The sequence below is a fragment of the Mustelus asterias genome, chromosome 11 (assembly GCF_964213995.1).
Source record: "Mustelus asterias chromosome 11, sMusAst1.hap1.1, whole genome shotgun sequence".
Lineage (NCBI taxonomy): Eukaryota > Metazoa > Chordata > Chondrichthyes > Carcharhiniformes > Triakidae > Mustelus > Mustelus asterias.
Window position 1 is genome coordinate 18,954,532 of NC_135811.1, and position 24,614 is coordinate 18,979,145.

The window sequence follows — 24,614 nt, forward strand, 5'->3', positions numbered from 1 at the left end:
AGTAATTTGGTGTAGGCACTCAAATGAGGAGCCACCCCAGGGGGAAGAGAATCATTCCCTTTCCTAAATCCTGATCTTTGCTGTCAGCCTGTTCTTCCAGCATTTCCAGGATGTGTCTTTGGGATATAATTTTTTTATTTATGACAAAGCCAAGATTTATTGGACAGCTAACGTATTGAATAAGATGGTTAGATTGTCATGACAGACAAGTTTCAGCTTCCAGCTCATAAATTTTGTCTACTTCATTTCTTCTATTCATGGGAAATTAGCAGTGAGCTTTTATGTGACTTTTGCTTTTGAATTCTGCTGCTTGGATTATTCCTGTATTACAAAACTGCAGTTCTGTTAACATTATTCATGACAACAAATTGTAATTAAAACTGGGAGTGTAGTTGTATATTTAGTTCTGTCATTTGATGCAACCTTAAGCTCGAAGGCAGATTCGCGTCGAAAAGAAGGATACTTTCCTGTTAACGGAAACATTCTCTGATAATGTGTACTAGTTCATTTTCATTTCCAATTATACAAGGCTGAAATAGAAGAGGAGAGACAGTGGATGCAATTTGCAGATGAATTTGGGTCAGGAATTTGGTTGAACTAAATTAAATTTTGTACCCCAGAATTTAAAAGATTCAATTTGGGTAAAAATGAATGACGCAAGTATATAATAAAAGGAATAGCAATAGAGCAGGAAAGCTTGGGGGAAAAAAAAAGACTTGAAAGTCAGTAAGTTTTTTTAATTTTCAAAACATATCAAGGAGCTAATGCAAAATTAAATCAGATGCAGCCATAAAGTCAAATCAATTGAGTTACAAGTCTACAGAGGTTATGTTGAAGTGTTAGAATAATTTGGTCATTCCACATTTGGGATATATGGCCTTGATCACCAGATTTCAGAATAGAAGTGCAAGCATTGGAAAAAATGTACAGAAGAGCAATAGGAATGTTCCTAAATATGCAGAAACTCAGCCGTAAAGATAGATAGGAAACGCTTGGTCTGTACAATCCAGAGTGAATGAGGTTAATGGAAAACCTTGTCAAGATATGTTGAGCGTTAAATTACATCAATAGCAATAGTGAACCTGAAATATTACTGGACTAGGACGTGTCACTTTATTATATTACATACGATAATTGAAAATTTTAAACATTCGCAATTACCCACCAGGTAAGATCTGTAAATTTTGAGAAGAAAATGACAGTGGCCGACACAGTGGTTAGCAGTGCTGCCTCACAGTGCCAGGGACCTGGGTTCAATTCCTGTCTCTGCGGAGTCTGCACATTCTCCCCGTGTCTGCATGGGTTTCCTCCGGGTGCTCTGATTTCCTCCCACAGTCTGGTTAGGTGCATTGGCCATGCTAAATTCTCCCTCGGTGTACCCGAACAGGCGCTGGAGTGTGGCGACGAAGGGAATTTTCACAGTAACTTCATTGCAGTGTTAATGTAAACCTACTTGTGACACTAATAAATAAACTTTTAAACTTTAAATTCTCCTTATGTCCTGACCAACATTCCATTGTCAACCAGTTGTATCAAAAACAAAGATAAATAGTTATTTCATCTCGTTTGTTATTATTAAGGAGGCTATCACAAAACACTTAGAAAATATCAATGTGATAAAGCAGAGTTAGCATGGTTTTATCAAAGAGAAATTGTGTTTGACTAACTTACTAGTTCGTTGAGGAAGTAACACTCAATGCCGATAAAGGAGAACCTGTAGATGTGATGATATATTCGGATTTCCAAAAGGTATTTGATAAGGTGTCACATCAAAGCTTCCTACACAAAATAAGAGCTCATGGTATAGGTGGTAACATATTAGCATGGATAGAGGATTGATTAACTTATAGGAATCAAAGAGAAGCGTTCAATGGGTTATTTGCAGGTAACAAGCTGTTATTAGGGGAGTACCACAGGAAGTACCAAAGTGCTGGGGCCTGAACTATTTCCAATCCAAATCAATGATTTTGGATGAAGGGACCGAAGGTATACTAAATTTACTGATGACACAAAAGTAAGTAAGGTAATAAGATGTGGAGAGGGCATAGTCTACTGAGGGATATAGATAAGTTAAGTGAGTGGGCAAAATTTCAGGAAATGGAACGTAACGTGGGAAAATGTGAACTTGTCCATTGTCAGGAAGAATGCGAAAGCAGTATATTATTTAAATGGAGAGAGATTGCAGAACACTTATGTTGCAGAAGGATCTGGGAGTCCTGGTATGTAAATCACAAAGTTAGGATACAGCAAATGATTAAGAAGATAAATGGAACATAATTGGCATTTATTAGAAGGGAAACCAAACGTAGTTGTAGGTAAGTGTTGCTACAGCTGTACAAAGCCTTTGACTGCACCTGAGTACTGTATACAGGCTCCTTACTTAAAGGATATAATTGCAATAAATGCAGTTTAGAGAAAATTCACTATACCGATTGCTGGGATGAAGGGGATAAATATGAGGAATGGTCGGATAGGTTGGAGTTTAGTGGAATGAGAGGTGATCTTGAGGGGAAAAAATCCTGAGGGGACTTGACAGGGTGGATGCTGTGAGGATGCTTCCCCTTATTGGAGAGACTGGAACTGAGCGGCAGAGATTAAAAATAAGGAGTCTCTATTTAAGATTGAGATGAGGAGAATTTTCTTTGTCTGAGGGTTGTTAGGCTGAGGAGAACAATGAAAGCAGGGTTGTTGAATATCTGTAAGGCTCATTTAGTTTTTTAATGGACAAGGAAGTCAAAGGTTATAGGGGTTAGAGAAGAAAGTAGGGTTGGGGCTGTAATAATATCAGACATGATCTTATGAAATGGCAGAGCAGGCTGGAGGGGACTAATGGCTTAGTCCCAATTCTTGTGTTTTTGTGCTATAAGTTTGCGTGAGACGTTACTATATGCAGATTAGTGATTGATTTACTTGCATTACAACAGTGATTTACTTGCATTACAACAGTGACTATATTTCAGTAAGAAGTCTCACAACACCAGGTAAAAGTCCAACAGGTTTATTTGGTATCCTGAGCTTCCGGAGCGCTGCTCCTTCATCAGATGACTCACCTGATGAAGGAGCAGTGCTCCAAAAGCTCGTGATACCAAATAAACTTGTTGGATTTTAACCTGATGTTGTGGGACTTCTTACTGTGCCCACCTCAGTCCATCGCCGGCATCTGCACATCATGACTCTTAGGCATCAGTTAATTAGTTTTGGAGTGTTTTAGGGATTTATTTATTTTCATAATATGCTTATGAAAGTAAAACCATAATTGTTAGATTTGAGCTGACTTTTGTTCCGTAAATCTAACTGAATAAAATTTGTCTCAAAAACTGATTCATATCAACTCCGGGTGGAATAAACAAAAGGAAAGAGAAGGTTGTTTCTCTCCTCTCCAGTTTTTGACTGTGTAACACTGATACAAAAAATGTCCGCCAGAGACCAATGTCACATTACACACTGATTTCTGATCTTGGCAATGAAGTTTCACATCCACATGCTTTACATTGTGTACCTTTGGTTTTTAGATGTTGGCAGTGCCTGGCTAAGAGCATCCAATTTTAAGCATACCATTAAAAAGGGAACTTTTACATGTATTTTCTTTGGGTTACAGTTATATGGAAGCCAGTGCAAGCTTTGATTGATGTGAGCAGGCCTCTGCAGGATTGTGTATTTGGCTTTTGTATACTTGGGTATTCCATCAGGATCTGGTTGTTCTTTTTGTTACATTTCAGAATGGATTATACTCCATTTATGCCAAAGTTAAATGACTTTAAGGTTGTCTGCTGATGGCCTCATTCAGAACTTGAATGAATAAATGCTAATAGGTCTAATTCAGATGAAGTACTGTAGTCCTCCTTGCACTTTATCTGTTTCCTTTGCTTCTGTTTCAGCTTTACTAATAGAAGCTCAGTCAACTCCATTTAAGGTCACTCCTTCAACCATGGCAAATATAGTTAAAGGCTTATATACGCTTAGACCTGGTAAGTAACAGAAAATTAGAATTTTCTTTTCAAGAAAACAAAATGATTTGCGACATGGAAATTGTACTCCCTAAGGCTAAGCTGAAGTTATCTCTTTGTGAAGTAAATTCAACATCATTTTCTCCCTTCAACAACAAAAACAGAAAATGTTGGAACATTTCAGCAGGTCTGACAGCATCTGTGGGGAGAGAATAGAGAATTTTCTTCCTTGTTATTCTTAGGCTTCAAATAAACCATCCTACTCACTCCTCCTCCTCTCCATATGCACGGTGTTAAAATCAAAATCTGTCCCACTGTTCTTTGAATTCCTACTATCAAAGAACTGAAAAATCATGGAGCTCTCTTGGCTTCCTCCTATAACTGACCAGTATGTAAAATCTCAGCATACCACTGTTTTACTTCCACTTGTTTTATCTTTTGACCTACTCTCTTTGCTTTTGATGGAGCCCTCTAAATATGGTCTTGGTCCTTCAATCTAGTTTCTCACACACAAAGAACATACGTTCATACATGGAGTAGATTTTACCATAATATATTTGAAGTCAAATACTTAAAAAATTTGTATAACACTGGGTGGTTTGGTGGGGTCCATAGCATCCCAATTTAAAAATCAGACGAGTTGAAGTTGACTATACTTGCAAAATGGATGGACATAGGTTAGATTTTAAGGTCAGAGGGCGAGGTATAAACACTCAAACAATGGATGACCCATTTTCTAAACCTTGAGTAGAGCCAGAAATTCTCCATTTAGATCATTTAAGTCTTTTATTGAGCTATGTAGTTTCCAGATCAAAATTAAGCTAGAAGCAAGCAGCTTTGTAGAAATGGGGGTTTCTTCTGGTCCCAGGAAATCCAGAGAAAGGGCCATCATATCTTTTAGCAATATAAATTATTCACCAAGTTGCAGAATCAGAATAGCATTGAATAATTTGTTTATATTTCTGTTTGAGAATATCCCAAAGCATGCCACATTACCATAGAGATGGGTTGTGGGAGTTGGGAGGTCTCTAATTCATCTGGGTGTGTGCTCACAGAGGCAGATGCCATTTTGATTTGATGCAGACTACATCCCAGAGAGGAGAGAGCTAAGAGGCGATGAATATTAGTCAGGCTTGCATGAAAGCAGAGAAAATACTAACTTTTTGATCACCTCATGGGTGGGAAAAGCACCGTATGCTTTTCATGAGGGGAAAAAGCACCTGGAAAGTTTATCTACTTTGAAGCTGGAGGAAGAAACCTACATTGGTCCCCATAGAGCTTTGTGGAAGAAAGCAGTCAACAAGTTAGCTTGGAAACTGTGAGAAGGAAACCAGAACAAGAAGTTGAGACATATGCAGTCATAACATCTTACCTTGAAGAATAACTGGAATACTGAGGAGAATTAGTGAATTCTGGAGGGCTGTAGCATATCTTTGGTTCAGTTCCTAGATAAATAAACAGACCTTCCAAGATTGAAGTAAAGTATAAGGAGAAATTATAATGTTGAGTTAATAGTACTTGTTTTGTTTAATTCTTTTTATTTGCGATAAAGTTTGTTTTTGTCCAAAGCTATGAAATCTTGTTGTGTATTTCTGTTGGTTAATCACTGGATATTCGGCTTTCTGTTTAAACGTTATGGACCCTAATTGGATTGTAACAAACTAAAGGGATAAAAATTATATCTCCTACCTATTTTAAGATGCCAGACAAGTCATGATAAAGGCCCAATTTTGGCGATGAACGTCTTGCACAACTAGGATACCTGAAAAATTATCGATGCAAGATTTGTTTGTGCCATTTTTGGGGATCTCGGCCAGTCGTCTAAAATAAGCTTTAGGCCTGTTTTAGAATGTCTCGGTAATTGGGCATTCTTGAGCTGAGCAGGCATTTGGCCTTCTCTGGTTTTCGAGATCTGGATTTGGACTACCCAGGGACTGCCAAAAAGGTAAGTTTTATTTTGTTTTTAAATCAAAGTGGTGCCTGGAGGAGCAGGAGTGCTCCACCAACTCCATTATACTCTTGTTGCCATTGCTGGCTGCCATTGCCAGCCCCCTCCCCAACTCGTCCAATTTTCCAGGATCTACTGGAAGGGCAGCTACCAATGAAGCTGACAGTCTAAGAATAACTTATTCAGCATGATAGGGTACGGTAACATAGTAGTTATGTTACTGGACCAGCAGTCTGGAGGCCTGGACAACTAATCCAGGAATATGAGTTCAAATCCCAACAGTTAATTAAATAAATCTGGAATTGAGAAAAGTACCAATATTGTTAATATTGCTATTGAGGTTAATAGATTGTCATTAAAAACCCAACTATTCACTGGTATCCATTAGCATGTAAACAGAGCCAAACACATTTCTTAGCCAAAGTGTCTTGGCTCCGAACAAATATTGGAATAACAATCTGTTGTGGGCTATATAGATTTAATTAAATGTGCGGGTTTTACGGGTGGGAACATTTAAAGGCTTTTTTTGACAGCTATTATTACACCCACAAAAGAAGATCTACTGAATTTTCCAAAGAATGACTGTAGAGGAAAAGATTCTTGTCATTCTGTTGCCAGGTTGACTATTTCTAATTAATTGTGTTTAATTTTCTGGAGTGTTTTTTCACATTAAAAAAATCTCCTTTATTGATCAAGTGATGAAAGTTCGAATGAGTTTGGTCGGTGACTGAGAGAGAGAGAGAGCAAGTGTGTTTTTAGAAGATGCATTCCAACGTGATTACATTAGGTTAATTGATGTCAGAGAGCTTCTCTCCTTATTGTTGTTTTCTGCTTGTAGAATCTGCATGTTTTTGTGTCCGTGCAGAAGGCACAATATCGATGTTTATTTGCACAGAGCTCTGACACGTAGCTGTTGATTCCCTTCATTTTTGTTTTCATTGGGCTTTGCTTTTCAATTTTGCTTTTTCCGATTTGAGTGGTTTGTATTTAATATCTTTAGTGTCAGAAAATTTATTTAATTCCACATTTTCCCCCCAATCCTCTAAATAGAACGTTGACTAATAGGATATTAACCTCATCTTACTTATGACTATACAATATGAGAACTGATATCAGGCATCAATTGGGCAGATTTTTTGAATTGTAGTCTGCTCACTTGTATCTGAAATGGCAACACCTAACAACAAGGCAGCTGCTTCTCTTTATAGTACAGTAGAAATATATATGTAAGTCTATTATATAACCATATTGTTGTATAATTGTTATATTTTTAATCACCAACTATGCCAATTTAGTACCCTGATCCATCATCCTCCTTATTCTGACAGCTTTAGTAAGTTAGGTCCAGGTGAAATATCCTTGTAAATCACTGATAATGAGCAGTTTAGAAGTGTTTCCCAATCGGAACTCAATAATAGTTTTTTTTTAAAGGAGAAGGTTACTTATCATACTAGTATAGGGCTTGCCAAACTTTGAATTAACATGAAGATGTGGCCCATCCAATTGAAGTTAGTGCAGCAGAAGAGCTCCCTGGCTGCCCGATAAGGCAAGTGTCAAATAACTCCTGCTTGCTGCCCCTGTAAACTCATTTGTTAAGCAGTGTGTCCAGGCACATCTTCCCAGCAGCTTGGAATTCAATGCATTAGCACTGTTACCGTGGTTAACGGTTCAGCTCAGTCACCATGGTACATGTTCCTTTTCTATTCATGTGGGCCTTCTATGATCATGTGTCTACCGCCCGAAATCAGCAGGAAACTGGCTCATCTCATAAGCATATTTAATACACTCCTGGCCATGTACGCATCAGCTCAGATACATTCCAGCTCTAGCTAACCTGATAGAAGGGGGGATGGTCAGGAAGGAATATCTAGCGAAGCATGCAGCACAAGTGCAGAGGAGCAAATGGATAAGGCTTTAGGATTGGGAGCAACCAGAAAAGAAGGCCAGTTGACTTGTTTTGAGTGCTGCTGAAGACAATGAGACTCTAAATGCAACCCTTTAAAAATTTGGCTAAGATCAAGCCCAAGATGGAGTGCAATGCCTTTTCTTGTCAGCTTGGATCTTTTATGTCTCTCTTGTGGGGACCATGAATTGGATTCAATTTGAATTTGTTTTTTGGAGCAAGCAAGAAATGGATTTGGGTATGCCTGGTCCACTCTGCACTTCGTAACTTTAAGAATGGAGTAAAAATTAAAAATAGCTATTACACATTGGGCCACTCGTCTGTTTGGGTGCAGCTGGAACAAAGTCACAAAGTAGCACAAAGCACTTTACAGGTTGGGTACCCAATTCACCGGTGCAAACTCAGTCCACCACAGTACCAATCTGTAAAGGATACACTGCAGCAACTTGCCAATGCATCTTTGACAGCATTCCCAATCTTGCAGCCTCCACCATCACAAAGGCAGGGCCAGGAAGTACATGAGAACGCAATCACCTTCAAGTCCCTTATAAGCCAGACACCGTCTCACCTTGGACATGTATCATCATTTACATCATTTTTGCTGCATCAAAAATATGGAACTCCTTCTCCAATATTACTGTTAGAATATAGATTACAGAATAGATTGTTAATATTGTTAGAATATGGATTACCTTCAAGTTAGATCCACCACCACTTTCTTGAGGGCCTTGCTAATGATGCATGAGATATCCTGAGAATAGATTATAAAATGCTGCATTAACTTGTGAAAGGAATTGGAAAATATGCTGATCATACTAGGTGGCCTTTCAGAAGACTGAAGAAGTAGTAGTGGACAAGAGCAAACATCCACAGTGTTGTCCTGGCAGTAGTTGACAAAATTGACATTTTATAAAAATCTCAGAACTTGAGCAAATTGCTGTAAATCTATGAAAAGAAAACCATAGAAAATTACAGCTCAGAAACAGGCCTTTTGGCTCTTCTTGTCTGTGCCGAACCATTTTGTTCAAAACTATGTTTTGAACAAATTCTCCTAAACTCTCCCTTCATTCTTTAGGTGTTCTTGAGTTTATGTTTCATCAAATGCTCTTTTCATATTTGTCTCCCAAAACCTTTTTTAATTTGAATTCTTATTTCAGATCTATTATATCCTGAGTTCTAGTTTTATTAATCATTTATCACTATAGCTGCTCATTTCTGAATCTTAGTGAATCTCTTCCAAATCTTCAAGGAGCCTTAACTTTCTGCATAACATGGGGTATACTAAACTAGACACACAATTCTGTGCTCAAAATGAAAATCTGTACAGCTTTCGCTTACCCTTTTTGAACTATTTGTCCCACTGAGGAAATTTATGATCCTTTCTATATAGCTTTATCAACTTTTCTTCTAATTTTTTCCTACTTTTAAAAGTTTGAATATCTGAAGTCCTATGTCTATCCCCAAAGCCATTAGAGACTTGTTAATGTGGGAAATTGAAAGGGCAACCTGTTTAATTCTTGATGGGTGCTTTTGACAGTGAAAATCTAAATATGCAATTTGAATTGGGAAGAAAAATGAGCTTGCTGATCTGCAGAATTTCAAACAAATCTCTTCCGTGGGCATTTAAGTAAATAATTTGAAATGCTGGTAGGAATTTAACTCTGGGAAATAAATTACTGAGATGTCAAAATTGTATAAATTTGTGTATTGAGTGCTTAAAATTTTCAACAGAACATTGAACAAGGCTAATCATTGTTGTGCATTCCCTTGTATTCTGAAACAAATCTACAATAAGCTTGTTACCATTCATATAGCTACTTCATGTAATGTTTTACTGATCCTTCTTTTGAAGTACAGTTGCTAGAATTACGCCAAATGTCATGTATGATCATTGCAAGATCATGGAAAAAGTACAGGCTTTTGTAAATAAATTATAAAATAAAATAGTACATAATATAAGAGCAAATAGAGGTTCTCAAAATATAGTCACTAAATAAAATTTAGTTTGAAGCTCACATTTCAAGAATAGAAGCAGGAAAAGAATGGAGCAGTTATCAAAGAAGGAATATCTTTGTATTGGAGTAAATGTAATCTTTATTGTCCAAGTGGAGAGGAAGACTATTGTAACATATATAATTGAGGTGAATATTTAGTATCAACAGCGCAGTACAACAAATTTGATTAAGTTTCCACATAATTTTTTTATACTAAAAACTAATCTGTTCTATGATAAAGTAATAATTTTGTTTTTGTCAACTTCAGCCAATTTAAGTTTGAACAAGAAATTCTCAAGATAATGTAACTTAGTAAGAGGATGATTTTATGCTGGGGTTTGCATTGCTTTTAAAATATTTAAATTCAGTTTTAGATCACTGTGTCATACTGTTCAGAAAATAATTTGGAACATTGAATCTCCCTGATGGTTCGGTTAATAAATGCACTAAGCTCCACAGGCCAGGAAAGTCCCGAGTTTAATTTTCCATTGTGTGCTTGATCAGCTAGCTGTAGTCGGAACTCCATGGACTTCAGCAGTAACCACGCTAGTAAAATCACAAGTTCTCCATCATTTTATGAGAAATTCTGTTTTATGGCCAGTCGCCTTTTACTACTTTTACCCCTCATATTATTTTACTTTTAAGAGCATTGTGGATTAAAATGTGGAAATTCATTTCTGTACATGCAGAGTAAATTGTGAACTTCAGAAAGCGAGAAGGGTGCAAAATGTGAATTAAAACAGAACTCCAACACAAGCCGCATTGTTCAAAGCCCCCTATTTATTTGAGCACATATATTCAGCTACAAATAAATTACTGGTTCATGTAATATTTATTTGGTTTCAATATTTAAAATATTTCACCTGTTAGATATTGTAGAGTCCTTGGGTATAAAGCTGCAGTTGAAAATGTTCACTTTACAACTGCTGAAACAGATGAATAACTTGTAACTAAGTGTAACGAAGTGCAAGTGTTTTTGAGTACACAGGATTCAAAGTTTAACACTTGATAGATATTCAAGTTTATTTATTAGAGTCACAAGTAGGCTTATATTAGCACTGCAATGAAGCCTAGTCGCCACATTCCGGCGCATGTTCAGGTACACTGAGGGAGAATTTAGCATGGCCAATGCACCGAACCAGCACATACTTTGGACTGTGGGAGGAAACTGGACCACTTGGAGGAAAACCATGCAGACACGGGGAGAACGTGCAAACTCCACACAGACAGTGACCCCGGGAATCGAACTCGGTCCCTGGTGCTGTGAGGCAGTAATGCTAACCACCATGCCACAATCAGATTCATTTAATGGGGAATGAAGCCCCAGTGAAGATTTTTTTCCTTAGCATAATACAGCAATGAAGGAGCTATTCAGCCCATCATGCCTGGTCACTCTGAATGAGAAAGAATGGGACAAGTAATTATATATTTTAAAAAAAGTTTAGAGCAACTATTTATGATGATGAAACCAGGATTAGTCAGCAAGTTTTTTTGTGGCATTTACTTCTCAGCGTTGTGAATTTTATAATTAACCAGCGGTAGCTGCAACTAGCTTTCCCTGCATTTACTTTAATTTAGAAAAGTTACATTTGCTACAATTGAGAATGAATCTCTTTCTGCAGTGTATCCTGACACAGGTTGCAGTTGTTCATGTCAAGCCATTGGTGTGACATCAAATTAACAACCAAAATTATGACTGTCAGTACTCAGTTTCTGTATTTCCCTGCATTGTTTTATGAGGTTCCTGTAATCATGGAGATGTTTAAGTGATTTATGGAAATTTGATCCTCAGATGCCTCCAGTTTAGAAGGAAAAGTGAAGGAAGGGCAAAATCTAATGTACTTTTCATTCAGGGCACCAACTTGATCATCGGGAAGAGTTGTCAAATGCATACAATTGTGGGACAAAAATTAGAAAAGCATTATAATTTTTATATGGTTGTTGCAACAAATTATATTTGCTGTACTTGCATAAAAATACAGATGTTGACCATGGTAGTAACCTTTCTTGTTCTCTATTTTCCCAGATTGGGCACAGCTGGCACCCAGTCTCTTTTCTAAATTTATCCCAAATATCCTTCCCCCTGCTTTGGAATCCAAGCTCTCAGAATATGCTGCTCAAGACCAAAAACTCCAGCGAGAATTGATGCAGAATGGCTTTGCCAGGTAAAATTTAGACTCCATGGTTCAAACCTACCATTGTAAATGTGGTTGCTTATTTATTTATTTTTATTCATTCATGGAATGTGGGCAGTGCTGGCTAGGCCGGCATTCATTGCCCATCCCTAGTTATCCTTGGGAAGGTGGTGATAAGCTGCCTTCTTGAACCGCTGCAGTCCACGTGATGTAGGTGGACCCACAGTGCTGTGAGGGAGGAAATTCCAGGATTTTGAGCGACAGTGAAGGAGTGGCAACATATTTCCAAGTCCGGATGATGATCAGTTTGGAGGGGAGTTTCTAGGTGCTGGTATGTATCTGCTGTCCTTGTCCTTCTAGGTGGAAGTGGTTGTGGGTTTGGAAGGTGCTGTCTAAGGACCCTTGGTGAGTTCTTGCAGTGCATCTTGTAGTTGATACGCATGGCTGCCACTGTGTGTTGGTAATGGAGGGAGTGAATGTTTGTGGATGCCATTCAAGTAGGCTGCTTTGTCCTGGGAGGTGTCAAGCTTCTTGAGTGTTGTTGGAGCTGCACTCATCCATGCAAAGGGGGAGTATTCCATCACACTCCTGACTTGTGCCTTGTGGACAGACTTTGGGAGTCAGGAGTTGAGTTACTCACTTAAGGATTCCTAGCATCTGACCTGCTCTATAACCACAGTATTTATATGACTAGTCCCATTCAGTTCATGGTCAATGGTAACTCCCAAGATGTTGCAAGTGGGGGAATTCAGTGACGGTAATGCCATTGAATGTCATGGGGCGATGGTTAGATTCTGTCTTGTTGGAAATGGTCATTGCCTGGCACTTGTGTAGCACGAATGTTACTTGCCATTTGTCAACCCAGGCCTGAATATTGTCCAGGTCATGCTGCATTTGGACACAGACTGCTTCAATATCTGAGGAATTGCGAATGGTGCAGAACATTGTGCAATCATCAATGAACATCCCCACTTCTGACCTTGTGATGGAAGGAAGGTCATTGATGAAGCAGCTGAAGATGGTTGGGCCTCGGATACAAACCTGAGGAATATGTAGTGATTTTCTGGAATTGAGATGAATGGCTACCAACAGCCACAACTTTTGTGTTAGATATGACTCCAACCAACAGAGAGTTTTGCCCCTGATCCCCATTGACTCCAGTTTTGCTTGGGTTCCTTGATGCCACATTAGTCAAATGCTACCTTAATGTCAAGGGTAGTGACTCTCACCTCGGGAGTTCAACCCTTTTGTCCATGTTTGAACCAAGACTATAATGAGGTCAGGAACTAAGTGGCCCTGGCAGAACCCAAACTTGAGTGTCAGTGAACGTCAGTTATCTGGGGCCACAGTTAAATTTACCTGTTTCTTTTTTTCTTGAAGTTATTAGTTAATCCATCCAGACAGGTGCTAAAGTTGCTTCCTTCCCCCAGAACTTTCCCAACTTCTATTTAAATGACTTTCACCTGCATGCTACTTATAACTAATTGTAGATATTAATCACTTTATGAAGTAAAGCTACCCAGAATCAATCCCAATGTTGTATTTGAACCTGTGCCTCTGTTCTACACTCTGTTTAGTGCTCGGGATTACTTCTATATTTCTACAGTAAACAGCTCACAGGGTTTTGCGTGCTTGTTGTCTTTTAGTCTTAATTAACAGAAATGAATGCAGTGCTCAGTCTGGTATAAACAAGTGCACTACACGATTCCGCCTCCTGTTTGCTTTATTGATAGTCATTTTGCAGTGATTGGGTATGTTGACTGGGTCTCTTAATACCTATGGATCTGTCAACCTGAGCCTTGGCTATTTCAGCAACATTTTCTGTGGTATGTTGTCTGATTTTTGTTTTCCATATTCTATTTTATACTTACGCTAATTACATATTTAATTGGTAGGTCTCAAGCTGCTCCTCCGATTGAGCTGTTTTCCTAGAATCATACAGTGCAGAAGAAGCCCTTCGGCCGATCGAGTCCTCACCGGCACATTAGGAACACCTAAACTCCCACCTAATCTCATCTGCCAGAACTTGGCCCATAGCCCTGAATGTTATGATGTGCCAGGTGCTCATCCAGATTCTTTTTAAAGGATGTGAGGCAACCCACTTCCACCACCCTCCCAGGCAGCGCATTCCAGACCGTCACCACCCTTTGGGTAAAAGTTTTCCTCAAATCCCCCCTAAACCTCCTGCCCCTCACCTTGAACCTATGTCCCTTATTGACTAACCCTTCATCTAAGGGGAATAGTTGCTCCTTATCCACTCTGTCCATGCCTCTCAATCTTGTACACCTCAGTCAGGTCACCCATCAGTCTTCTCTGCTCCAATGAAAACAACACAAGCCTACACAACCTCTCTTCATAACTTAAATGTTCCACTCCGGGCAGCATCCAGGTAAATCTCCTCTGCACCCCATCCAGTGCAATCACATCCTTCCGATAATGTGGCAACCAGAACTGCACACAGTACTCAAGCTGTGGCCTCACCAAAGTTCTATACAACTCCAACATGACTTTCCTGATTTTGTAATCTATGCCTTGATTGATAAAGGCAAGTGTCCCATACATATTTTTCACCACCCTACTCGCGCGCCTTTCCACTTTCAGAGATCTGTGGACAAACACGCCAAAGTCCCTTTGTTCCACAGAACTACTTAGTGTCCTACCATTCATTGAATGCTTCCTTCTCCAATTACTCCTTCCAAAGTGCATCATCTCACACTATTCAGGGTTAAATTCCATCTGCCACTTATCTATCCATTTGACCATTCCGTCTATATCTTCTTGTAGCCCAATACACTCCACCTCACTGTTAACCATGTCCAATCTTTGTGTCATCCGCAAACTTACTAATCCTGCCCCCCACATAGTCATCAATGTCATTTATATAAATGATGAATAATAGGGGGTCCAACACACATCTCTGTGGTATGCCACTGGCTTCTAGTCACTCAAGCAGCTTTCTGTCATCAGCCTCTGTCTCCTACAACTGAACCAATTTTGAATCCACTTTATCAAATTATCCTGTATCCCAGGTGAATTTACCTTCTCTACAAGTGTCCCATGTGGAACCTTGTCAAAAACTTTGCTGAAAACCATATAAACTACATCGACTGCACTACCCTCGTCTACACACCTGGTCACCTCCTCAAAACATTCAATCAAATTTGTTAGGCATGACCTCCCTCTGATGAAGCCATGCTGACTATCCCTCAAAAGCTTTGCCTCTGCAAGTAGAAATAGATGCTCTCTTTCAGAAGTTTCTCTAATAGTTTCCCTACCACTGATGTGAGACTCGCTGGCCTGTAGTTTCCTGGTTTATCTCTACAACCCTTCTGAAATAGTGGAACCACATTATCTGTTCTCCAGTCGTGTGGCACCTCCCCCGTGGCCGGAGAGGAATTGAAAATTTGGGTCAGAGCCCCTGCAATCTCCTCCCTTGCCTCCCACAGCAGCCGAGGGCACAATTCATCTGGACCTGGAGATTTATCCACTTTTAAGGCTGCCAATACCTCCTATACATTGTCCTTCCCTATGTCAATTTGCACAAGAACCTCAGTCCTCATCATCCTCATTCTCTTGGGTGAAGACTGATTCCTAGTTTAGCGAATTATATTAGAAATAATTGAGAGAGCAACAGTGTGCTCAATTGCTCCACTTTACACTCCGCCATGACCTAAACTTGGTATTCCACACTGGCCTAACTCTTCCAACAAGTATGGCCGCATCCTATCTGCCAGTTTTTTGAAACCTCATATTAAGTTGATCTTTCTCTACACCCTAGCAATGACTGTAACACCACATTCTGCACCCTCTCCTTTCCTTCTCTGCAAACGGTATGCTTTGTCTGCATAGTGCGCAAGAAACAATACTTTTCACTGGATGAAGCAGCAGTATAATATGAAGGGTACCATTCTTAGCAGTGTAGAGGATCAGAAGGACCTTGGGGTCCGGGTCCATAGGACTCTTAAATCGGCCTCGCAGGTGGAGGATGCGGTCAAGAAGGCGTACGGCGTACTAGCCTTCATTAATCGAGGGATTGAGTTTAGGAGTCGGGAGATAATGCTGCAGCTTTATAGGACCCTGGTTAGACCCCACTTGGAGTACTGCGCGCAGTTCTGGTCACCTCATTACAGGAAAGATGTTGAAGCCATTGAAAGGGTGCAGAGGAGATTTACAAGGATGTTGCCTGGATTGGGGGGCATGCCTTATGAGGATAGGTTGAGGGAGCTTGGTCTCTTCTCCCTGGAGAGACGAAGGATGAGAGGTGACCTGATAGAGGTTTACAAGATGTTGAGAGGTCTGGATAGGGTAGACTCTCAGAGGCTATTTCCAAGGGCTGAAATGGTTGCTACGAGAGGACACAGGTTTAAGGTGCTGGGGGATAGGTACAGAGGAGATGTCAGGGGTAAGTTTTTCACTCAGAGGGTGGTGGGTGAGTGGAATCGGCTGACGTCGGTGATGGTGGAGGCAAACTCGTTGGGGTCTTTTAAGAGACTTCTGGATGAGTACATGGGATTTAATGGGATTGAGGGCTATAGATAGGCCTAGAGGTGGGGATGTGATCGGCGCAACTTGTGGGCCGAAGGGCCTGTTTGTGCTGTGGCTTTCTATGTTCTATGTATACTAATACATGTGACAATAATAATTCAAATCAACGATTGCCAGATCATGGAAGCCTTGATACACTCGGTCCAAAGCTGTGTGTGAAGAAAGTTCTTTAATTCAAGGGCTTCACTCTCTGGACTGCACCCATTCTAGTGTGTTGGGCACTCAACTTGTCCTGCAGGAAGAATGTTACATGAGTTTCTGAGTGTGAAAGACTTCTTTTCAGATATTGACGTCTTCTCAAGCGGGAAAAATGGCTGCAAATTTGTCACTGTGGAGAGGCTGCTCTCATGGCAACTAACTGTTACAACTTATTTGTTTTTGAACTACCAAATAATGCCTAGCCAATCTTCACTCGCCCATTAAACAAAAATACATACACATTTTATGCTTTTAATAGAGAACTTTGAATTGAGACTGTGAGAATGCTTAACTTGCTTTCCCTGGTCAGATCAACAAACGTTTCCTTGCCTTGGCTTTCTGTCCTTGGCACTGTGAAGGTTTTAATGAAGTTTCATGCCATTTGCCTCAATGTTAGAATGCTAATTCAGCGGGGAGTCTTCAACCTCAAAATTCAGCAGCTAGCAACTCTCCATTTAATTCAGGGAGACCCATAGCTCCTTCCCTCCTGAGCTTTGGAATCCATTCTTGGATGCTTTTTCTGTGGAAAAGTGTACGCGCAAAACACCTAAATATTTAAAATGTTATATTTTTCAATTTTTGATTCGCAGCTTTTTCAGACGTCACACGTCACTTACCTCAGCGGTGCCATACCTCAGTCAGAGTTATGGCAATTGATTTTAGATTTTTATAGTGCCATGTAATTAGTGTCATAGAGGTTTGCAGCATGGAAACAGGCCCTTCGGCCCAACTTGTCCATGCCTCCCTTTTTATTAACCCCTCAGCTAATGCCAGTTCCCCGCATTTGGCCCATATCCCTCTATACCCATCTTACCCATGTAACTGTCTAAATGCTTTTTAAAAGACAAAATTGTACCCGCCTCTACTACTACCTCTGGCAGCTTGTTCCAGACACTCACCACCCTCTGTGTGAAAAAATTGCCCCTCTGGACACTTTTGTATCTCTCCCCTCTCACCTTAAACCTATGCCCTCTAGTTTTAGACTCCCCTACCTTTGGGAAAAGATATTGACTATCTCGCTGATCTGTGCCTCTCGTTATTTTATGTGGGGAGTGGGGAGCATTCTTCACACAAAGGCAGGGCTAAGGCTTTCACAGTGTGAGGATCGTGGCTAAGCCACTGGGCACAAAGTTCATAAAGTCATCGATGCAGCAGTAAAATTACCGTGTCAATAACAAAGTGACATTCCAGCAGTTTGCAGCACAAATATAGTCCGGTGACAATGAGAACCTAATTAGTGTCATTCACTGCCCAAACTGCCATTGCAGTAATTTTTGCCTCATTGTTGCCCTGTTACTGTTTTTCAAAATAATAATAGAATAATTTCAGTTGACATTTGCAACAACCTGTGAAGTGACAACTGCCACTCCCATGTAACAGTATAATTGCAGGATAAATTGTACATAATTGCCATGCTTTTGCTTCACTGCCCACCTACATGCAATAGCACTTATTTTGAAATGGAAAGTTAAGGTATTTAAATGTGACTATTAGTGACCGACCTATTTGGAACTAAATTTACAGGGAAAGACTCATTTCCAAGAAGTGTTGATAACAGTAACTAGGACAAATAAACATTCTTTTTATGATAAATTCACAGAATCTATTATTCAGACACCTGTCGCAAGGGCATGTTTCCTGCTTTTCCCTTTTCAATTGCTCCTTAATGTGTCTCCACATTCATTTTCAGGTTTAATTTGAACCACACCAACTCATTTTGTTCAAAGAACACAAAACTATGCATTTAATAGATTAAAATGCAGGGCTCTTTGTATTTGCGGGAAAATTGATAACACATGCGGTCGAACCGTCTTGAATTATAAATTGCTGATTTCAAGGAGATGTAGACTCTATGGCCGGAATTTTACCGTTCCGCCCACCACGGGAATCTGAGCAGGCGAGGGGCTGACCATGGAAAGGTCCACTAACCTGGGGCGGAATTTTATGGTTTTGGGACAAGCGAGGCCATAAAATCCCACCTATTGATTCCATACTTACTAATAGATTACCTCCATGTGTTCGCGGATAAAACAAAGTATATGATTATAATTCAAGTATACGGTCTGAGTAAGAGCAGAAGGTTTTTTTTAGTTTAGTTAGGGCATCGTGATCAGCATGGGCAAGGCTGAAGGGCCTGTTTTTATGCTGTACTTTTCTTTGTTACTCATTTGCTTAATGAGAATATTTTTCAGTCGCTGCTGAAGTTATAAAGTTTACTTTGGTAAATGCCAATTAATAGGGGCAGCACGATGGCATAGTGGTTAGCACTACTGCCTCACAGCGCCAGGAACCCGGGTTCGATTCCTGGCTTGGGTCACTATCTGTGCGGAGTCTGCACGTTCTCCCCATGTCTGAGTGGGTTTCCTCCAGGTGCTCCAGTTTCTTCCCACAGTCCGAAAGACATGCTGGTTAGGTGCATTGGCCATGCTAAATTCTCCCTCAGTGTACCCGAACTGGCACTGGAGTGTGGCGACTCGGGGATTTCACAATAACTTGATTGCAGTGTTAATGTAAGCATACTTTTGACACCGACAAATAAAAAAACTTTCTGGAATGAACTCCATTAGATTTTAAGTAGCAATTTTTTCCTAATTGTTTACTTTCTCCACTTGTCTCCTGAAAGCGCTAACTCAGAAAGCAGTGCTGGAGAGGAGGTAGCCTTGCATCCCTTGAGACTGACATCACAAAGGGTATAATAAATAGATTAGAATGTTGTGTCACACCTAGCTTATTAAACTCTCGGGATCAAATATCTACTTGTGTGCAGCATACAATTGAAATGCTCCAGAGTATTATCCTTGCTACAGATACAAAGTAATTTTTTTTTAAGAAGGGTAGGATACTGGAATGTTCGGACGTGGCTCCAATTACTTGGATTAACCTGTTTAGAATGGGGTTATCCTACCCACAGGTCATTTCAATTGACCTGCTGACCATCTCTCGGTTTGAAGAAAATTGCCAATATAAACAACTCGTGACAACAAATCGGGCAGACATCATTACTGGCTGTTGTGACCCTCCTGTTCCAACAATGATCTTCTCCAGTCCGGACTTTCAGCACTGCACATTTCTAAACAAGTCACGCCAAGTTTGTTGCTGGACACATTTACTGATGGTTGAAATGCAAGTATGGCAGCCGCAGTGGAAGGAGTTTTCTTTTTGTCTTTGCATCTGCTTGAAAAGTCGACACAAATGTTGCCTAGAATGGACTCATAACTCGTTATGGGGAATTCTCCAGCCTTGTCCCAATGCCCCTCTGAATGGAGTCTTGGCTAAAAATTGGATTTCCGATGGGCGTCAAGGCAATCGGGATTCACCTGACCTGTTCCACCAGCCCTGATTCGGTTCCTGCCCAGAACAGGCAGTCACCCGATTATTATGCAAACTCACTAATAACAAGACAATCAGTGAACTTGACGGCCCATTCACCGACCCCCTGCCATTCACCTACCTCTCCAGCAGAAAATGCACTGGCTTCGGTGTTAATAATGACCATCATGGACCTGGCATACTGGACCCCAAGGATCCAGGGGAGCACCACTAATACCTCAGCAAAGACGGGCATTCTCACTCCCACACCCCCACACCAGCACTCAAGTAACGTGTCAGCACCCACCCCTCACATGCAGGCATGAGGGTGACCTGATCCAAACCCTCACTCAGTCCCCCCCCTTCCTGTTCCCGGCCCTCAGGCTCCCACTCAAATCCACCTTCAGGCCACATGCCTTGATAGTGCCAGCAGTGCACTGCTCCCTGGCACTGATACCCTGGCCTGAGGGGGGGAAGGAGAGGGAGTGGGGGATGCAGAGGAAGGGCCCATCAAGTCTGCACCAGCACAATAGAAACATCTGAACTGCCATCTAATCCCAGCACTAGGCCCATAGCCCTGAACGTTATAATGTGCCAAGTGCTCGTCCGGACACTTTTTAAAGGACGTGAGGCAACCCGTCTCTACCACCCTCCAAGGCAGCACATTCCAGACCATCACCATCCTCTAGTTAAAGTTTTCCTCACATCCCCCCTAAACCTCCCGCCCCTCACCTTGAACCTATGTCCCCTCATGACTAATCCATCAATTAAGGGGAACAACTGCTCCTTATCCACTCTGTCCATTCCTCTCATAGTTTTGTACACCTTGATCAGGTTGCCACTCAGTCTCTCTGCTCCAATGAAAACAACCCAAGCCTATCCAACCTCTCTTCATAACTTAAATGTTCCACCCCAGGCAGCATCCTGGTGAATCTCCTCTGCACCCCCTCCAGTGCAATCACATCCTTCCGATAATGTGGCGACCAGAACTGCACCCAGTACTCTAGCTGTGGCTTCATCAAAGTTCTATACAATTCCAACATGACTTCCCTGCTTTTGTAATGTATGTCTCAATTGATAAAGGCACATGTCCCATATGCCTTTTTCAGCACCCTAATAACATGCCCTTCCACCTTCAGAGATCTGTGGACAAACACGCCAAGATCCCTTTGTTCCACAGAACTTCTAATGTCCTACCATTCGTTGAATACCTTCTTGTCAAATTACTCCTTTCAAGTGTATCACCTCACACTTTTCAGGATTAAATTCCATCTGCCACTTATCTGCCCATTTGACCATTCTGTCTATATCTTCTTGAAGCCCAAGGTCTCCGCCTCACTGTTAACCAACCGTCCAATCTTTGTGTCATCCACAAACTTACTAATCCTACCCCCCACATAGTCATCAATGTCATTTATATAAATGATGAATAATAGGGGGCCCAACACAGATCCCTGTGGTATGCCACTGGACACTCGTTCTCTTCGGTGAAGATGGATGGCTCAGACTGGGGGCAACGGGTGGCAGGATGGGGATTTCATGGTGGAACTGCCCCTTTTAGCCCTGTCAGACCTGAAGATCACCCCTGGCGTGCTGATTTCAGGGTGATTTCAGGCAGTCTGTGATCAAAATCTGCATTCCTGTTTATCAGCTGTGAAAATTCTGAAGTGGCCAGGTCACTTTAATCTCCATGCCCGCTGGACAGCTGGCAGGCTTGTAAATCACAGCAGCACTCCATTCTGCAGCAGGGATTGTCCTTACTATGTATCAGAAGCTTCAGGTGTCAGCAGTGTCCTCTGACATCCTCTGACAGAGAGGAAATGTCAGTTTCACTGAGGGGTGGTTCCCTTCTCCACAACCGTTCACTCAGCCCTAATATATTCGAGCTTTTATTTGAAGTCTCTGAGCCTTTCTAGAAAGCTGAAACACTCTATTCCATTGAAAATCTTTGATCTCTTTCAATTTTTTGGTCCAGTGCTTTAAAGTAGGTTTTAAATAACAGCTCAATGGATTTCTACTCCGCCTCCAGTCAGCTGTCCTTATTTTTTACCTCCCCCTTCATGCTTGAATGCATCACAAGTACCCCAATTGTTCCTGACCACAATGTTTACAAAGACTCCAACCCTTATTGACAGCTGTGGTATCTTCAAAAGAAATAAATAGTTTGGGGTGCAGGAGTGGGGGGGGGAGGGGGGTGACCGGTTATTTGACAGTTGTGGGGAAGTATGCCCTTCTTTGCTGAGGAGTTGGTGATACTCCACTGATCGGGCAGTGGTGGGGGAGGGGTCACCATTTCGGTTCAGGCGGTGGGGTGGGAGACCTATCCGCAAAGGCGGAGATTGGGGCTCCCTTTAAAAAGTTCTCTGAACTGTGGGGCTGGCTGGCATGAATCACATGATGCATTAATACACACACACACACCCCTCTAATTCTGGTCTTTAGAACATTCCAGAGTTTAATTTCTTCACCGTTGGTGGCCAGACCTTCAGCTGCCAAGCCCTCATAAGCACTGGAACACCCTCCCTTAACCTTTCTGCCTCTCAACCTACCTCTCCTTCCTCCTTTAGGACACTCTTTAAAACCTACCTCTTTGACAAGTTTGTTGTCATCTGCCCAATCATCTCCTGTAGTGATGCTGTGTCAAATTGTGCTTAATCATCCTTCTCTGAGGCACGTTGTGACATAGTATTTTGTTGAATCAGAGCCACGCTATCACTTGCATTGGCTTCTGTTTCGTCCTCCTGCACTTTTATCTTGTGTGTCCCCCAGCAAAGTATTCTTGCCCCACTTCTGGTGACATAATGATGGTGACATCATCTGAAAGCACAGAGTTAATTTTCACAAATATGCTGAAGACATTCAGCCCTACCTTACCGCCACCTCTCTTGTTTTCTCCAATGGATGGCACGGTGGTGCAGTGGTTAGCACTGCTGCCTCACAGCGCCAGGGACCCGGGTTCAATTCCCAGTTTGGGTCACTGTCAGTGTGGAGTCTGCACGTTCTCCCTGTGTCTGCTTGGGCTTCCTCCGGGTTCTCCGGTTTCCTCCCACAATCCAAAAGATGTGCTGGTTAGGTGCATTGGCCATGCTAAATTCTCCCTCAGTGTACCCGAACAGGCGAGTGTGGTAACTAGGGAATTTTCACAGTAACTTCACTGCAGTGTTAATGTAAGCCTACTTGTGACACTAATAAATAAACTTTATTGCTAAGTTTACCCAACATCCAGTACTGGACGAGCAGAAATTTCCTCCAGTTAAATATTGGGATGTCTGAAGTCAGGGTTCTCAGTCCTTGCTCAAATCTTCTATTCCTAGCTACCAACTTCACCACTCTTTCTGCCAACGTTCTGATGCTAAGCCAATTTAGGTGTTATATTTGACTTCCAAATGAGCCTCAGACCACATATTTCGACCATCACTAAGACTGCCTGTTTCCACCTCTGTAACATCTCTCATCTCGGCTCATCTGCTGCAGAAACCCTCCAAGATATCTGTCTTCCTCTAATTCTGACCTCTTGAGCATCACTGATTTTAATTGTCCCATCAATGATGTCTGTGCCTTCAGCAACATGTTTAATTAAGTTCCCTCCATACCCCTCTCTACCTCACTTTCCTCCTTCAAGATGCTCTTTAAAACCAGCCTCTATTTGTTGTTCCAAGACTCCGAGGAAGAGGAATCGGGATCTGCCTCTGCCATTGTAAACACATTAAGTCAAGGTTGCTTCGTTAATTATCTCAGCCTTGTGAAATGGTGAACTTGCACTGTGAGAAGAAGCACAGCTTGATCTCCATAATTACTACACACATTAAGGGGGGCACACTTGCTGACTTGACCAGTGTCTAAAGTGGTAGGCAGAATTAATAATTAAATACTATAAACATGCTCCACATGCCAGACATCTTGATTTCTGGAAAATTATCTGGTTGATAACTAATATCGTTATTTTTTCACAAAATATAAGTTAATGCTATTTTTCCCCTAGTTGTAAGTGTAGTGGCACATGGAGGTGCAATTACTTTGCTGCTACTCATATGTTTTTTATTTCTACTGACAGTATAGCTTGTACTACTGTTCCGGTCTCAAATGTGTAGAGATTTTGACTCTTATTTTTCACCTTCTCATTTGATTAGAGGGGATCAGTCACGGAAAAGAGCTGGAGAGGAGCTAATGTTTAGTAAGTGACCTTGATCTTAAATATTTTTTTTCAAGTTTGATCTTGTAACATTGCAAAGTATGTGAATGGAACGTGAGATCTAGTGTCCTGGGGTTTCCACTAACTTGTGCTTGTTTATGGCAATCTGGCCAAACCAATGCCAAAGATGGAAGAGTCTCGAGGGCAAGTTATGTTTAATGCAAATTATGTTTCCACAATGGGTTGTACCAGTTTAAATGTGCATTATGCTAGAAGGTAGCCCCACTCAAAACTGGCCAGAAACCTATTGCCATCTGGAATTTCCACTAATTGTGCTGTTGCTGACCTTTGAGTGAGTCTTATTGAGCTCGCTCTTATGTGCAAGATCTCTAATGGGGATGTTTTTAAAAGCTTTAAAAAAATTTTGTTAATTTGTTAAGAAACTGACTACTGTACATTAATGAATCTAGTATATGGTTTGATGTAGTTTTTTTGAGTTATTT

The 24,614-nt window shown here is 41.0% G+C and overlaps 1 protein-coding gene across 2 annotated transcripts in view; it reads left to right on the forward strand.

Annotated features, from left to right (window-relative positions):
* Positions 1-24,614, forward strand: part of cacul1 (CDK2 associated cullin domain 1) — a 94,668-nt gene that overhangs the window by 61,839 nt on the left and 8,215 nt on the right. For both annotated transcript variants that reach the window (XM_078223240.1, XM_078223241.1), the window contains 3 exons: positions 3,879-3,968; positions 11,819-11,957; positions 24,110-24,153. In XM_078223240.1, the coding sequence (XP_078079366.1) occupies positions 3,879-3,968; positions 11,819-11,957; positions 24,110-24,153 (273 nt within the window). The remainder of the gene's footprint in view (positions 1-3,878; positions 3,969-11,818; positions 11,958-24,109; positions 24,154-24,614) is intronic.